Genomic DNA, 14,378 nt, shown 5'->3' with positions numbered 1-14,378 from the left:
CTAGGCCATCACTTTTTATTTCCTTATGGTTTACACTAGGGCTGCTTGATTATGGACAAAATCATAATCACGGTTATTTTTGTTAAAATCATAATTACGATTATTTACCACGATTACTTGGTGACTTTGAAAACATGCATTTATTGAACCTTTTTGTTAAGTGTTGCAGTAGTAGTGCTCTATGATTTCTGGATGTAATCATGGAATCCAAGCATAAAAATGGAATTTATGCAGGTGCATTAAAAAGGATGGAAATTGTCTTTTGAAATAAATAAGCTTGTTTTAACATTAGAAAAAGTACATTACATTTATATTCATGCATCTTGCAGAAAGTTTTTTTTTCAAAGCAACTTGCAGTGCATTGAAGGTATATGTTGTTTTTCATCTGGTTACATTAATTTAAGGTTATCCATAAAATCTAAGTGTTGAAATGGCCTGACGAATCTGTAAAGTGTAGATTCAAGTGTCTTAGGCACAGGTGCCATGAAAGGCTTTTGAGGAAATTGTACCTGAACAAAAACATTAAAGTTATAATGCTACCATATCGTGAAGAATGGAACTTTACCTTGTCGTTTGAAATAAATAAGCTTTTTGTACTATAAGTACATCACATTTATATTCATGCATCTGGCAGAATTTTTTTCAAAGCAACTTTGCAGTGCATTGAAAGTAGGGGTGGGCGGTATGACCAAAAATCCATTTCAGGGAATAAGTCATTTTATTTCGCAGTAATGGTATATTTCACAGTATTTATGTTTTTCAGCTGTAGCCTATGAAAAGTTTTTGGAATATATATATATATATAATATATAAACAAACATGCAGTATATATTTAAGAAATATTTGCATGAGTATAAACATTTGTATATTAACATATAATTTTTTATCATATATAAATATTTATTATATCAGTATATTTTTCTTTAAAAATATACATACATGTGTTTGTATTTATAGATTCATAATATTTGTTGATGTACTGTGTATAATAATTATGTAATCTTAAACTTTTATTCTGCAAACGAATAGTCGTGACTAATCATTTTCCAGCCCTACACCACAGTTTTAAAAATATAAGTTAAAGTTTGTGTTAAAGTGAAAATGCAGTAAAGATAAGAAAAAAATAACAAAACAACAAAAGAAAAAAAAATGACGGGTGCTATGAGGTGATCAGGGATCGTGGCATTTCTCAATACCAAGTACACAAAGTTCATACTTGCTTCCTTTGTAGTTCAAACTTGCAGGTTCAGACTCGGAAGAACGAACTCCCGAGGACAAAGGTTAGATATATCCAAAGGGAATATTTTATGTTTGACCATCAGACACCGGAGGGCAGAGCAGCTGCACTGAGACCGCGGCAAATTTCAGAAGGACTTGAGTGGATATTTTCCCTTTTTCTGTTACACTCAGTCTGACTCTTAAAGGCGGAGTCCATGATGTTTGAAAGCCAATGTTGATATTTGAAATCACCTAAACAAACACGCCCCTACCCCAATAGAATCTGGACCCTCTGTTGATAGACCCGCCCGACACATACGCAACCCGGCATTTGATTTGATTTGATTGGCTATAAGTGTGTTTTGGTAGTCGGCCCGTCTCCTTTTCCAAACCGTTTTTCAAACATCGTGGACTCCGCCTTTAACATGTTGTAGTGCAAAGTTGGCCAAGCCCACTTATCGTATTTACATTACGCGGTATACACAGAATAGAAAAAAATGTGTGTGTAATTTTATTTCACGGTAACGGAATAAACGTCACACCAACCAGCCCTAATTGAAGGTATGCATTGTTTTTATCTGGTTACATTCAAGTTTATCAATAAAATCTGTGAAATAGTTTTTAAACAAACCAATAACCAGCTCATATGTTAATCAGTCCCTCCAGAAAAACGCGATTGTGCGATCGCGCGATATATTGCATAATCAGCTAAAGTCTGCATATTTATGCGGGGCTGCATTTTTTCCAAATACGACGCACTTTCGGCGCATTAATTACATATTTCCGTGCACAAAATATGCGGGGCTTGCATGGTTTCATAATCTCCTCATTTTCGTAGCAAAAAGTCACATATATATTAGCAGAAAGTTGAAAAATGTTGCATTTACTTCCCAAAAGCGCATCCGTGTCCTCTAGTGCCATGGGAACGTTATGAAGTGACGTGATTATGTGACGTGAACATCATTGCAGCTTTTGCAAGTTTCCGTAGTTTTTGCTAGTTCCGCAATTTTCGCAAATTCCCGCAATTTCCTTCGCATAAATTGCATAAATATCCCGCATATTCCATTGCATTTTTTAAGAAAACGTGCCGCAAAATCGAGGATTTTTGCCCGCAACAATCACAAAAAAACTCCGGACTGGTTAAAATCAAATATGCAATGTTTTAAGTGTGTACATTGCTATGCATACATAACAAGGAGACACAAACCACAACAATCGAAATGTCAGTTATGCTGTCAACTATACCATACATTGTATTTTTTTTTTTTTTGCTTGTAGAAACGGGTGACTTCCTGGCCCTGGACTTGGGTGGAACCAATTTCCGTATTCTGCTAGTGAAGGTGTCCAGTAATGGAAAGCAAAAGGTGGAGATGAAGAACCAAATCTATGAAATTCCAGAGAACATCATGAGGGGGCATGGGACAGAGGTGAGGAGTGTGTTTTTGTGTGTGTGTGTGTGTGTGTGTGTGTGTGTGTTGGCACTCATTGTCATGGATCACAAGATGTAACAGGCCATAACAATACAATATTGTCTATAAAAAGGATGAAAACCTTGCACTCCTGTTGTCTGAAGTAGTCAATACTGTTAAAGTTTGGCAGTGACAGAGTAGCAAAAAAATAATACCTTTGGACACCAAATGTTTGTGCGCTCGCTTTGATAAGTGCTTTGGATAAAAGCATCTGCTAAAGGTTTAAATAAGCAGTTTGCACACATAGTACATAAACGGTTAACATTGCTGAAAACAAAAACTATTCTTAATGAAGCGATTTTCCGTATAAAAACGGGATTTACAGACTTTCTGACCTCGGTGGGATGACTTGTCTAAATCACGTAAATCTGCTAAGTTTTTTTGGGGGGGGGGGGGGGTTGTGAGGGTATTGTACATTTTGTAGTCGTGCACTTCTTTTAAAGCATTTCTGATGTTAATCTGGAGTACCTATAGAGTAGTTTATATCTCAGAAGAGTCTTTAGTTTAATCAGATTTATAAAAGAAAGATTAGCTTTACCGAATCTTTCCAATAACGTACGAAAAAATGTAGAAGGAGGAGTTACTACTGCGGGTGGAGCGAGTACGAGTCATGCAACACTATACAACACTTATAACTTATGATTCACTACATGTTCGTGTCATTTATATAATATGCACGCGCCTATTTACAACATAATGAACCATCTGTTGTAAAGTAAGGGGGAAATCCATCTTTTTATTATTATAACAATGCATGTATATCACCACTTCAAGATTAAAAATGTTTTATTGTGATTCTAATAAAACACTGAAAAAATAGCAAGTAAAGACATAACACAGCTAACAATCCCCTATATACAAAAATAGTTGTCAGTCAATACATGGAAAACATAACAATATACATATGCGCCCCTCCCACACACATCTATATGTATCATATGTACATCTATACATCTATATATGCACCCATACACACCTCCAGCCAACCATACATACCCACATACATTCCACCCTACCCAAGCTACAGCGTGGTATTGTTCAACAGTCTGATCACCGTCTGGAAAAAAAACCTGTTTCGGAACCGCACAGATCTACACCTTAGACTGCGGAACCGTCTTTCCGAGGGCAGGAGAGAAAACAAGCTTTGGCAGGGGTGTGTAACATCCTTAATGATTTTACACTTTCATATCATAATGGCTTATTTATTTTGTTAATAACAAATAATCTTAAAATTCATCAAGGTCTAAAGGGGAAGATTAAAATTAGTTTAGCACATCCCTGAAGACTTAATTTTGTTAATTGATATTTTGACATTTAAAGATGTTTTACTGTTTAAAAGGTGCCCAAACTGTTTTTATTTAAGGCTTAAAATATCTAAATCAAAAATATTATATTAGTAAAACTTTGTAGTAGTGTGTGCCTTTTGCACTTTTGAAAGTACACTTCTACACATGAATACCCTAATTTAGTGCCTTATTAGCCCTATTCGAATGGGATTAGTTTTACAGGGGTAATGTAATTTTACCACAGGATGTCTGTAATATTAATGGTCAATTTGGACGGGATTAGAAATCTCAAAAGTGGGAGGGGTAACTCGATTGCGCAGCGCGTCACCTCTCGTCGTCACGTGCACATTACCTTGCTTCCTGATATCAGATGTGCAAACAACATGACACAGACGAGGAAAACGCAAAACACTGTGTTTCATTTCAGTTTGGGGAGAACGTCAGTTTCAGAAACAGTTCCGTTCGTCTGAGAATTAAATTTGACTTTTTTTTAAGTTTGTGTCTCGTTATTCAGGAACTGACTTGCCACTGACTTGTTTTTCTGCCTGGAACGCAAGTACATGCTTTAAGCGCTTTTATATTTAAAAGAAACCCGCACATTAAAAGGAAATTATGCAATTTACGTGTATATTTATTCGCACTGGATTAGTATTACCTGAGGTAATTTCTCCAGGCCTTTTTACAGAAGGTAAAAGTCGCCGTAATCTTTACTGATATTGTCGTAATGATTACTGACGTGGAGCATTCGGACGGGACTAAAATTACTGAGAAGCTCTGATAAAAATTGCTTTACCCCACCTCCCTATGTAAAACTAATTCCGAATAGTACTACTTAGCTATAATACATGAAAACATTGGATCAAATATAATAATAATAAAATATAATAGTTATTTAATTTGATTAGTCGATTAATCGAGAAAATAATCGCCCGATTAATCGATTATGAAAATAGTCGTTAGTTGCAGCCTTAAAAACAATCTCTCTTTACTTCCGGTCACAGGGTATGGTGGGTGTTCAAGGTCCATGAAAGATCGCAGCGATTAACAAATAGCAACATGACCCAACTTCTGTCGATCCAATCAATTCTCAATAGACGAATATTAGCCCTACCTTTATTCATTTCAGAAACGTTTCACCCAGATATATGTCATGACGGGGAAAATTGAACAAACGCTTATTCCGCTTATTTAAATGCTGACAGTGCAGTATGGATTTGCGGCACCATCTAATATATCTCTATTAGTAGGGAATCATTAGTAAATCAACACATTTAATTAGGTTACTTGTAAATGGTACAATTTTTATTTCATCATCAGAAATCAGAATTAAACTGTTTGTATTTGCTATGTATACGTGTTATTGTGTGCATGTTGTATTTGTCAAGGGAGGGTTGGTTTTGCGGCCTTCCTTCCTGTTTTTGTCCTTGGCCAAACACATGCCTTTATGTTGCAATTTTATTTAGTTGTGTAAAACTGAATTCTCCATTCTTTCGTCACACAGAAAATAAAGTTCAAGTGAGTCAATGCATTGTAGGATATGGTGCTGCACCCTATATTTTTTGTTCATTGGTGTACCAAGATGAAATTCACCAAAATGTAATACATGTACTGTACTGTACAGTATACAGTGTGTTTTTCTAAATGTGTGTGTGTGTGTGTGCTTTTGCCTTTCTGTTTTTACCATCTCTTTTCCGGTATGTTATAATAATTAACAATAATGCCGAAGACGTTAACTGCTGTTTACTGCCATGCTTGATTTTATAATTGAAACATATAACATATATAATCAGTGCTTCTGTAATTACACAGTTGATCATGACATCTCCTTACTTTCATTTGATTGACATATATTTATTGACATTTATTTCTCTTGAATGATAAGCTTTATATATTTTACCTTAATGAGCGTTAACACATTCGTTTCTGTTCTTACGGCACATCTAAATCTGCTTGTTATCTGCAAAAATCTGCTTTTAGACAACTAAAATTTGCTGACCTTTTAAAGGTGTAATGAGTAATGTTTGGAATGCTATTTTTCACTGGCTTGATGCACTTTTCATTTTCTTTTTTTTACATTTGTTCACTGTTGAATTTTTTTTACACCTAGTACACTAAGATAGTTCCCCCCAAAATTTAAGTTCAGTCATCATTTATCTTACTTAAGTTGTTACAAACCTGTATACATTTCTTTGTTCTGATGAACCCTACGGAGAAAGTCTTTGAACACTATCGACGTCCATAGTATATTTTTTCTACTATCGACGTTACAGTTACGTTTTGCAGGTCAATACTGATAAAACACAAACTTACCACTCAGAAACGTCCATTAACAATCTCTAATTAATTGATGTTTCTCAAAATCTGTATCTTTGTCTGATGCAAGCTCAAACATAATGTCTGTCTGCACACACACAGAGCTACTGAAATGAGCCGCTCTGAGAAACAGCCAATCAGAGCGAAGCTCAACATTATTATTCATGACCCTTTCAAATAAGGTAATAATCGACCATTTCATTCTGGTGACAAATCCTAGAGTTGTAAATGGACATGTAAAACCATTTCTGGATAATTTCACATACATTCTAGGCTTGGGAGATAAACCGGTAGACACGATTAAATTTGTCAACCGTTAGAGATTTTGGACTATTGTCTTTATCAAGGTTACGTGCCCACGTCACACTCCTGTGCGTGTGGTCATGTTGGATATGTACACTGTAAAAAAAATTACAGTATTACTGGCTATTACTGGCAACTAGCTGCCAGTAACTTACTGTAGATTTTACATTTATGTTATTTACTGGTAACAGTTTGTTCAAAGTTAAATGAACATGAAACATTTTCAGTCTTTATCTTTTACAGTACGTTACTGGCAACCAGCTGCATAATTACAACTAATTTTTTACAGTGTATTTAAGCACCGTAGTTTTTAAACAAGTTATTTTGAGCCATTGAAACACAAACAACAGATCTATATGCGTGCGCTCTTTCTGTGTGTGAGGAGCGTGCAAGTCGCGCAACCACTGCTCATTAAGCTCGTGAGCATTTTTGCCGCTTCATTGGCCTTAAATACATATATGTGTCAATTCCTTTCTTTGCAAGTATCCTCATAAACACGCCCATTTAGGGCTTAAGAGAAAGTGAACAGCTAAAAGAGAAAACGCATGTGTAACAGTATATTGGATCCGGTCTTAAAGGGGAAGTTACCCAATTTTGCTCCTGTCTGTCACTCATGTTTATCAAACAGCATTGAGAGAAAATCTCCGACTGCTCTTGACTAAGTCACTTTTCTACCTTAAATAAAATATACATACATACATACATACATACATACACATACATACATACATAATTATTTATTATCATTCCTTTATCTTTAACTGTTTATCTTCAGAGAGCTTGAGTTTTGTTTGTTTTTATGTTCTTTTTATGCTTGTATAAGGTTTTTGTGAGAATTATGAACATTTCTATGGTATTAAAGATTTTAATACAGAAAAAACCTTATAAAAACATAATAAAACTCTACCATGATACATATTGTTCATAACAATTGTTCCTAAAATGCATTTAACTTTTATTTACAAAGACGTGAAACTCACCGAGTGGTCAGGGGTGTTTACTGGTGTGCTCGCACGGAAATTGCTGCAAAAGATGCTTTCCAACAGGTGTTTTAGCATTCGTTGTAAACTTGTGGACCTATTTTTCCAAACGCCTCACACCCGTACATTCTTCCGTTGAGAGCTTGAATAATAGACACTCCAGCCCAGTTGGTGGCGCTAATCCGCCATTGCCATTTGCAAGAATAGAAACAAAGTTCCCGGCGCGGAGTAATACCGTACCTCACAGCACATCTAATACAAGTCAGTGGAGTTGTCAAAAACTACGATAAAACCTGTTGGAATGCGTCTTTTGCAGCGATTTTTGTGTGAGCATATCAGTGAACACCCCTGACCACTCGGTGAGTTTCACGTCTTTGTAAACGAAAGTTTAATGCATTTTAGGAAGGATTGTTCCAGTGCAGCTATCAACCCATTGTAGAGGTGGGAGGTGAGAAACAAACACCCGAAAATTCTCGGGGCAGCCGCATATGTCGAAATTTCAGTCAAAACCGTTCTATTTCGTCATAAACAATCTGAAAACAGGGCTTTAAGTGTAAAATACCGAACTTGTCCTTTAAGAATGCAATGAACATTTCTTTGATATGAAGTTGTTTATGCTAACTAAAATGTTTTTTACTTATATGCCAAGATGATTTGCATAAAATTGTCTGCTTGGATTTGAATGAAAATGAATGTCCTTTTACTCAACATCATTCTGAATAATTTTTAATTGTTTACCATTATTTCTCCCTGATATAAAACAAGACAAATTGTTCCTACTGGGTTAAAAAAAATTGTTCCTCCTGGGTTAAAAAAAACGTTTTTATATCATGACATTATTATAGTACATAGCGCACGTAGCATAAATTGTAAAGAAATATAAATGCACATTTCCTTGCACTCCTGTGTTCACCCCAGAACACCCACAGTGAAAGCATTTGCCAAAAGCATAAATGTGCTTATTTGGATGGAAGTTTGTTCACCACCCCCACCATATGAATCCTTTATTGATAGGACGTGACCAAAGTGTGAGTGGCACATTTGCTGCCCTGCAGGCAGTGTGTGATGGGTTGCACCTGGTACTTTATGTTCCTTGGCCTCACGGATACATAATTCCAACCTTTAAAGATGATTCGGGTTTCTGATGCATGCATATACTGGCCTCATGATCTAGAGATGGGGATGTCTCAGCTGGGTCTCCCGTGTCACTTTCTGTTATTACACGGCTGCTCTCCCTCTCTGGGTTTGACCCAAGAACACCAAACCACTTTGGTCGGTGTCCTTTGGGTTCCCTTTTCTATGTTTTTACTTTCAAAGCTTCTTTGGGCATGTTTGTGCCTTTGGGTCACCAGCTAAACTATTTGTTGGCCATTTCACTCTATAAAGAAATAACTATTTCTTTAAAAGCCTATTATTAGACCTTGCCTAACCTGTGCTTATGATTTTCTATCCACTGTAAAAAGAAAGAAATCCTATTTAAGAGATTAAAATAATAACGCATTTAACTGTACATTGAAGCTTTATCGGCACCATTTTGTTTCATTTAGCCTTTGAACATTATTCAGCCGTAATTAAAGGTTTTTGTATGTGTCTTTTTTTAATGTAAGGCCTCAAAAATGGACAAATGCGCAATTAAGCCGGCATTAAACCGAATCCTCTTTTGTTGCTTTTCCAGCTTTTCGATCACATAGCTGAATGCTTGGCCGATTTCCTGGAAAAAATGGGCATCAAAGACAAGAAGCTGCCTCTCGGCTTTACCTTTTCATTTCCGTGCCAGCAGACCAAATTGGACGAGGTGAGATGGGAAGGGGAAAGATTAAATGAAAATTAAAATTACAAATTTCTCAAAGCATGTCACAATGTTTGCATCTGTCCAGAGTTTTCTGGTGTCGTGGACCAAAGGTTTCAAGGCGAGTGGAGTTGAAGGGAAAGACGTCGTAGGTCTTCTTCGAAAAGCCATTAACAAAAGAGGGGTAAGAATGCTTTCAGATGTCACTGGGGTTGTGTAGTATGTTAGATAGATGGGTTAAAGACATTATGTTTGACAAAAAAGAGAAAAACGGCTCACACAAAATGCCACAATAGATGCCACAAAGCAATGTAACAATATACAGTACTGTGCCAACCATTGTGATTTTAGATTTGTTTTTGCAATGGTATAATGATCACACATACAAGAAATTTGTATGCAGAATTAAAAAAAACCCATTAAATAATCAGCTTTTAATAATTTTGTATTTAATGTGGGCTCCACTTACACTTGAGCAATAGCAGGATCTCTTAAACTTACAAGAAATCTTAATTTTTTAATCAAATGACTTGTCTCCCCTTGTTTTGCTTTTAAGGAGACACTCCACTTTTTTGAAAATATGCTAATTTTCCAGCCCTCCTAGAGCTAAACACTCGATTCTTACCGCTTTGGAATCCATTCAGCTGATCTCCGGGTCTGGCGCTAGCACTTTAAGCATAGCTTAGCACAATCCATTGAATCTGATTAGACCATTAGCATCGAGCTAAAAAATAACCAAAGAGTTTCAATATTTTTTCTATTTAAAACTTGACTCTTCTGTAGTTACATCGCGTACTAATGCTGCGTTTACACCAACTGCGGTAGAGGCGTGAAGCGCGAGTGATTTCAGTGTTAATAAGCAGACGCGTTGACGCGCGTCAGGAGGTCCCGCGGCGCGGAAGAGGTGTTCGGCGCGGAGCAGAAGACGCGTTTCCGCGTCATTCGCGCGTGAAGCTCGCTCGAAAGGCGCGAATTAAGCGTTGTGCGCGGTACGCGCGAATGGTGCTTTTATGCATTTTGCGGTACACGCGGATTTGCGACTGACGCCCGAGTTGAAAAATGTGAACTTTGGCCGCGTTAACCAATCAGGAGCCTGCCTGCTGCTGTGGTGGCAGCCCCGCCCGGAGTCACTCACTCAACCAAGGCTTGATATTGTTCGTGCACAGTCACCCGGAGCTATACGACACAAGTCCTTATTTCTATAGAGGAGACAGGAATAAAAAGGACCTCGCTTGGAAGAGTGTCAGTAAGGACTTTGGGCAACCTGGTAAGTTGTAACACACGTTTCACTTTTGAGTCACTTGACGTTTATCGACCCGCGCTGTTTATTTTCCCCCAATAGTAAGGTTACCATATTCAAACTGGTAACTCTCTTGATAAATGCACAATCAACATCAGTCATCTTGCAAACAGACACTCGCACAGCAGTTGCCCCTCCCACAAGAAGCGGATTTTGCCTCGGACGCACGTCAAATGCTAGCTTTTTCTTTACGTCTACTCTGCTCTACACGCGCGAATGCATTCAAAGTGTTCAAGCGGCAAACTAGGCGCGGTAGACGTGATTTTGACGCCCATAACGCGTTTGGTGTAAACTCAGCATAAATAAAAAATTAAGAAAAATATCGAAACTCTTTGGTTATTTTTAGCGCGATGCTAATGGTTTAATCAGATTCAATGGATTGTGCTAATCTATGCTAAAAGTGCTAGCGCCAGAACCGGATATCAGCTGAATGGATTTCAAAACGGTAATAATCAAATGTTTAACTCTAGGAAGCTGGAAAATGACCATATTTTCAGAAAAAGTGGAATGTCCCTTTAATGGCGGATATGTAAAGACTGTAAGCAATACAGTGATTTTATAGTGGTTTCACTTTGTGTGATAATAAGCCAATATTGCTTTATTTTACACGGTTTACTTGACTTTAATGTACAAGCTTGTCATTCTCTCTGCAGGACTTTGACATTGACATTGTTGCCGTGATTAACGACACCGTTGGCACCATGATGACGTGCGGCTATGACGATCATCATTGCGAGATCGGCCTCATTGTCGGTGAGTCAGTTTTCTGTGTTTTCGCTCACCGGCTGGGAAATGCAGTCAGGGGTGTCAGTGGGGTTGTCAGGCTAATGGTCTGCCTTTGTGCTTTATATAAACCTTTTGTTCACTTATTTGTTTAGGTCGTTGGTTCAACGAATGCTAGGGAATACATAGTTATGGCCTAACAAATGAAATGGTTGTTGGTTCTTTTTCTTCTTAACAACAGTCATTCACATATAGCAATTACAGAGGTTTGAATAAAAGACCTCGAGGCGTTCGCAATCTCTTATGTCGTGCCTCAGCTATTATGCCTACTAATCATTTTACCCTTACTCTAACAATAGGTGACACTTAATGTGGACTTAATTTATTCTTTCTATTGTGAAAAATGGCAGAAGGTCTTAGACATCGAGGTGTTGAAGTGGTGCTGAAAAGGAAGAAGAGTCAAGGACCCAATTATGCACTGCAATTTACTGCTAAGATTCATATAAGGACATTATAAGATTTTTATAAGGACATTAGGAGTACGCTTTAGAAATGTGACCCGTGCTGGCAAAATGACTCTGAATGCCCACCGTCTAGAGGCAAAAGAAAGTATAAATGTTTTGGTCAAAATTAAGGTTTTCATAAAAAAAGTACATTATGCGATCCTAATGCTCTAAATAGTTACTAAGCATCTAAAATTGGGTGACAATAGCCCTATTCGGACAGGATTAGTTTTACAGGGGGACCTCTGAGAAAATCTGCCTTTTTAAACACATCGGTCCAGCGGAACGCAATTCATATTTTAAACACAATCATATTTTAAACACGAGGGATGTATTGCTACAACTCATTGAAATGCATATCACAAACAGGATTACTACCAAGTGATCTGACTTCGGACAGAGCGCAGCTCTCTGCACGTACGCGAGAGGCGCCAATATGTAGCGTGTTATATTTTAAACAAAAGTGATAGTTTGCCTCAGCTTGCATGAAACGCATGAAACTGAACAAATACATAAGGATTACTACTTTAGTTCACGTTTAAGCTTCGGACAGATGCAAGAGCGCGTGCACGTGAGAGAGAGAAGCGCAGCTGCTCATGACGCATTAGATTTATTTCAGATGCTAGTCCAAGACGCGCACATTAAGTGCAGGTGCGTGCAAGAAGGAATCCTCTCTCTAAAAGCTCTCCACGTAAAGTGAAGCCCACATGCAATGTGCATGTTAATGTAAAACTAAGAGGGCTATTGTCATGACTATCGCCATGAAAGCCTGCCATTGGCTTTATGTCTGAAGATCGTCGATACACGATACTATCGTCTATCAGCACAACCCTACACACGCTTATATTCGGAACGTGCAGCATTGCACTACAAGCCCCAGCAAGCACTGGATTGTCGAGAAAGCTTGCGTCTTGCACAACACAGCAGTTGTTCAGGATCAGCGCACTGTCAGGATTACAGCTTTAGTGACAGCACATACTGTTTCTGCAGCATCACTGTTCCTTATTATCAAAAACCTGTTAGGCCGCTAGTGGCTGTCAGCCAGAAAAAAGGAGCAAAGTTGCCCTTGAATGCAGGGCAGGGCGTTCATGTCAGGTGTGAGTTTAGATTAGCCTAATTCCGACTCTAAAGAAAAAGAGAAGATTTAATGTTACCTTCCTTCATTTTGAAATTTCAGGATATATAGAAAATACGTTTTTTTTGTGAAGTCAATGTATGACCGGTATGTTCATCATTAATTGTCACTATGAGATGCATGCAGGTATAAATAAAGACAATAAACAAGTATGCCAGCTTATAACGGGAAAGGAAAGTAATTTAGTAGCATAAGCTGTAGAAACAGCTGTCACATTAATGTCAAAATGATTTCATTGTTAATCTTTTGGCATTAAAGTCATTTAGAGAGAAAATTATATCATTATTAGGTAATGCACAGCAAGCCCAGTCATGGCCTTTTCTTCCCTTAGGTAATTGGCTGTACCCGTTAAAAATGTGTTCAAGATGTTTATTTGCAAAGAAATGTTAACGGATTTATTTATTACTGTGTTCATGTTAATTTTAAGAGGACTTATTCAAGAAAAAATTAATTTTGTTCTTTAGTTGTCTTTTAGTTTGTATGGTTAATGTCAGCATGATAAACTTTGGCCCTCTTAAAGGGATAGTTCACCCAAAAATGAAAATTCTGTGATAATTTACTACCTCTCAGGTTGTTACAAACCTGTATAAATTTCTTCGTTCTGATGAACATGAAGGAAGATGTTTTGAGAAATGTTTGTAACCAAACCGATCATGAGCCCTATTCACTTCCATAGTAGGAAAAATGAATACAATAGAAGTGAATAAAGCTCATGAATGGTTTGGTTACTAAAATTCCTAAAAATAACTAGAATATAGCTCTACAACCATAGTCATGAATGTGCCGCATCGATCATGTGTAGAAGATACCAAAATTTATGGGAAAGCTAGATTATCAGGATATTTGAAATGATGATTTCTGGATCTGGAAAAGTAATGTAATGAATACAATCTTAACATTTCTGTAGTGAATTTCTTAAACTGATGCCCAGCTTTAAAACAGTTCCTTGTCTAGAAATGGCAGTTTTGTAAGTTAAGTCTCTTAAAAATAAGATGAAATTGCTTAATATCCGGTAATCAACTATATTAATATGGAAATTCATTGGTCATTAGGGGTGAGAACTGTGTTTATAATAATCAGATGAAAAATGTGAAGGTTTTTATTAACAAGAGTAGTAATATCCCACTGTGATCCATCACACCAGGAATTTTCATAAGTTTCTCATTCTGCAATCATCTTAAGAGGGGGTTTAAATATGCAAAAAATCTTAGCAGTCATTCTTATCGCAGGGTGTGATGACTTGTACTTCAGTAGAAATTATATATTTATATATATATTTTCATGGTTTTATAAGGTTGTATTTAATATGGGGCATTAGATTGAATGGACTGAATGGGCGCCTTTAAAGCGTATTAAACA

General features: G+C 37.1%; 1 protein-coding gene across 2 annotated transcripts in view; it reads left to right on the top strand.

Moving 5' to 3' along the window:
• The window catches only part of hk2 (hexokinase 2), a 64,937-nt gene that overhangs the window by 14,262 nt on the left and 36,297 nt on the right, over nucleotides 1-14,378 (top strand). Inside the window, exons 3-6 of one of the 2 annotated variants that reach the window (XM_073861079.1) lie at nucleotides 2,497-2,645; nucleotides 9,245-9,364; nucleotides 9,447-9,542; nucleotides 11,312-11,413. In XM_073861079.1, the coding sequence (XP_073717180.1) occupies nucleotides 2,497-2,645; nucleotides 9,245-9,364; nucleotides 9,447-9,542; nucleotides 11,312-11,413 (467 nt within the window). Of the gene's footprint in view, nucleotides 1-2,496; nucleotides 2,646-9,244; nucleotides 9,365-9,419; nucleotides 9,543-11,311; nucleotides 11,414-14,378 lie in introns of both variants that reach the window. The other variant, XM_073861078.1, reaches the window with a different exon arrangement.

The sequence above is a fragment of the Misgurnus anguillicaudatus genome, chromosome 22 (assembly GCF_027580225.2).
Source record: "Misgurnus anguillicaudatus chromosome 22, ASM2758022v2, whole genome shotgun sequence".
NCBI lineage: Eukaryota > Metazoa > Chordata > Actinopteri > Cypriniformes > Cobitidae > Misgurnus > Misgurnus anguillicaudatus.
The sequence above is the reverse complement of the archived record's forward strand: the minus strand, read 5'-3'. Positions and strand labels throughout refer to the sequence as shown.